The sequence below is a fragment of the Brassica oleracea genome, chromosome C7, assembly GCF_000695525.1.
Source record: "Brassica oleracea var. oleracea cultivar TO1000 chromosome C7, BOL, whole genome shotgun sequence".
In the NCBI taxonomy this organism is placed as follows: domain Eukaryota; kingdom Viridiplantae; phylum Streptophyta; class Magnoliopsida; order Brassicales; family Brassicaceae; genus Brassica; species Brassica oleracea.
Genome location: NC_027754.1, coordinates 438866 through 441733, shown reverse-complemented (window position 1 = coordinate 441733; position 2868 = coordinate 438866). Strand labels below are relative to the sequence as shown.

Genomic DNA, 2868 nt, shown 5'->3' with positions numbered 1-2868 from the left:
CTTTTTTTTTTTTTTTTTCCATTTCTGAGTGTGTTGGGGTTGGTAAACCCCACACTTTGGATAAGTCTCCCTTCTCCTCCACCTTCTCTGTCTACAAACTATTAATATCTCCTAAGCCCGATTACATTTTGGGCCCAATACATTTGACCCACATCTTCGAAAATTGATACAAGTTAGTCTTCTTCGAAACCAACGATTCTCTCATCATTGATGTTTAGTTGTGGCGGTTCTCTGTACATTTTTAAATGATAACCGTTAACAATTTTGGGCTCAAACTGGGTTTTATCATTTACGCAAAATCAGTTCCCACTTTCGATTGGGTTCTTTTACTTCCTGGTAAAGGAATTTTTTTGGGGCGGAGTCAAGAAATAAGCCTTATCTTAAGAACATTTAACATTCTAATATTACCCAAAAATTACATTAAAAAAATAATAATAACAATTTTCTTGACAAAAAATAATTTAGTAAAGAAAAAGAAAATTAACAAGGGATGGAGTGGGTGAACCAACGGAGGACTTTGACAGGAAGTTTGATGAGATTCACGGCGAAGTTAGCCAACGTAGCGAAACAGAAGCAACATGGGCACAAACAACTCAGTATCGTCCTGTCCAAACATATTATATAATTCTATCAATTTTAGTCTGAAATAACATTCCCTTATTTTTTCTTTAAAAAAAAAAAGTAGATCTAGGGGGATAATTTAGGAGAGGAACATAACCGAGAGAGAGATAGCGCGAGAGGGAATTGGATCTTCACGGTTGATGAATTTACATACACAAACATAATAATACAAATTGGTGTCAGCTAAAGTCTACAACTACATAAGGGAATCAAAGCCTTTGGTTCCGTGGCATCTTGTGGTTTGGCTGAAAAAAGGAATTCCAAAGTGTAAGACACTTACTTACTTGGATGTTTGTACTCAATAGGTGCCCCACTCGTGATAGGTTACTGTCTTGGGGATTGCAGACGGATCCTCTCTGTCTTCTATGTAACCTACTTCCAGAGAGCAAAAATCACATTTATTTCTGTTGCTCCTTTTCCTCTGGAATTTGGAGAAATCTTGCTGCGAAACTTCAATTTGCCATTATCTCAGACGATTGGGATGATACTTTGCAAGGTCTGATCCGTTACACTGGTGATAACCGGTTGCGCTTTCTCACAATCCTATCCTGGCAAACGCTGATTCATGAATTATGGCGTGAGCGCAACAATAGGATCCACCGATCTCACTTCAAGTCGCAGGAAGCTATATTCTCAACCATCTCCTCCACCATCAAAAACCGTATCTCATCGCTCCGTGAAACTGACCCAATGGAATCGAGTGCCTGCATGCAACTCTGGTTCTCTCTACCGTGAGACCTTTCGATTACTTCTTTGAGGAAGGCAACGAATATTTTGATTCTGGGCTTTATTTCTTCTACTGCAAAAGCTCCAAAGCCCATGTTTTCCTTTGGGCTACTCTCTCTCGAGACCAAGAACCACGTGGGGCTCAGAATGAATTTACTAACTTTATCCACTAAAGCATTGTAATATTCTCACATTATGTATGCTTTTGCCTTTTTTATAATATATGCACCAAATTTTAGAAAAAAAAAAAAAAAACATAATAATACAAAGAGAAAGAAAAAGAAAAAGGTAATTTAATTACCCAATGATCCAGATGACAGCACCAACAAGAGATAGAAGGAGAGCGACAAGTGCAAATGGTAGCCCCAACAAGAAACCAAGTGGCCTACATTCTCCCATTCTTCTCTTCCCTTTTTCTCTCCCAAATTTAGAAGCAGACAAGTTCTGTTACTCAGAGAATGAGAAAGAGAAACAAGAGACTAGAGGTTTTAAACTAAATCAAAATCGATTAATTGTATTATTAAGTTCCACGAGTCTGCTTAAGACTTTGTATAACCCCCGTGACCACGCGGCGAGATTGAAACTACGATATTATCCCTGCGGCGAGATTGAAACTACGATATTATCCCTGCGGCTTCTGTTTCTTTACTTGGATATAGTGAGAGTCAAGGGGGCTTTTTCGGTTAGTCAAACGTTTATGGTTCAGACTACTTGTCTTTCTGTCCGTCTGGGAAGTCCGAAGCTTCCTCTCTTTTTTTCCAAAGAGCAAAAGTTGAGTCAACGATGTGCCTTTATGGAAATATTCTACGATCTCGTCAACTTTTCAAAATACCTCATTGGCTGAGTAAATACTATCATATTTTTGTAGTATTTATAATTTGCTTGTTAGTATCTCCAATTTTTCGATTTGATTTGTTTCAAAAAAATATGAATATTTAGTTTTCTGGATATTCAAAAACTTACAGATATTTACGAATATTTGCAGATATCATCTACTTTATTCAATACAAATAAATTTAGAAAAAATTATACAAGCTTGTATTAAAAAAATATCTCTTACAGAATATAAAATAAAAAAAATAAAGATTAGTGAAACTATATGTTCAATAAATTTTCAAAATTATTTTTTTAAACATAAAATTTTAGAAAATTGTGTTTATAAAGACTTTATATTATTTTCTTAATTTAATACTTTTATAAATAAAACTAAAAAAACTATATGTTAAAATAACAATTAGATAAAATTATACACTAATTTTTATATTTAATTATATATGTACATCCATTTGTATAAAAAAGTCGTTGGGGAGCGAATATCCGACTCTAAATTTTACTATTTGTGATTTGTTTCATTTTTAATGGATATTAATTTTTAATATTTGTTTGATTCCAGAGACTTACGAATATTCAAAATTTTGGATCGAATCGAAATAAATAACGAATCAAATCAAATAACAGATAAAATGCCTAGCTTTAGTGTTGACGTAGGGTATAAACAATGCACTTTTAGTCAATCATTTT

The 2868-nt window shown here is 34.2% G+C and overlaps 1 protein-coding gene across 2 annotated transcripts; it reads right to left on the bottom strand.

The window, feature by feature from the left end:
* Positions 1–480: 480 nt before the first annotated feature.
* LOC106304997 lies at positions 481–1941 on the bottom strand. Of its 2 annotated transcripts, XM_013741377.1 has the most exons (3): positions 1894–1941; positions 1649–1791; positions 481–604 (listed from the first exon to the last, which is right to left on the bottom strand). In XM_013741377.1, exons 2-3 carry the CDS (start codon positions 1744–1746, stop codon positions 481–483), a joined length of 222 nt encoding a protein of 73 aa, XP_013596831.1. In that variant the 5' UTR covers positions 1747–1791; positions 1894–1941. The 2 variants fall into 2 exon arrangements, with proteins under 2 accessions (XP_013596831.1, XP_013596830.1); XM_013741376.1 differs by lacking the exon at positions 1894–1941 and having other exon boundaries at positions 1649–1871.
* Positions 1942–2868: the final 927 nt, after the last annotated feature.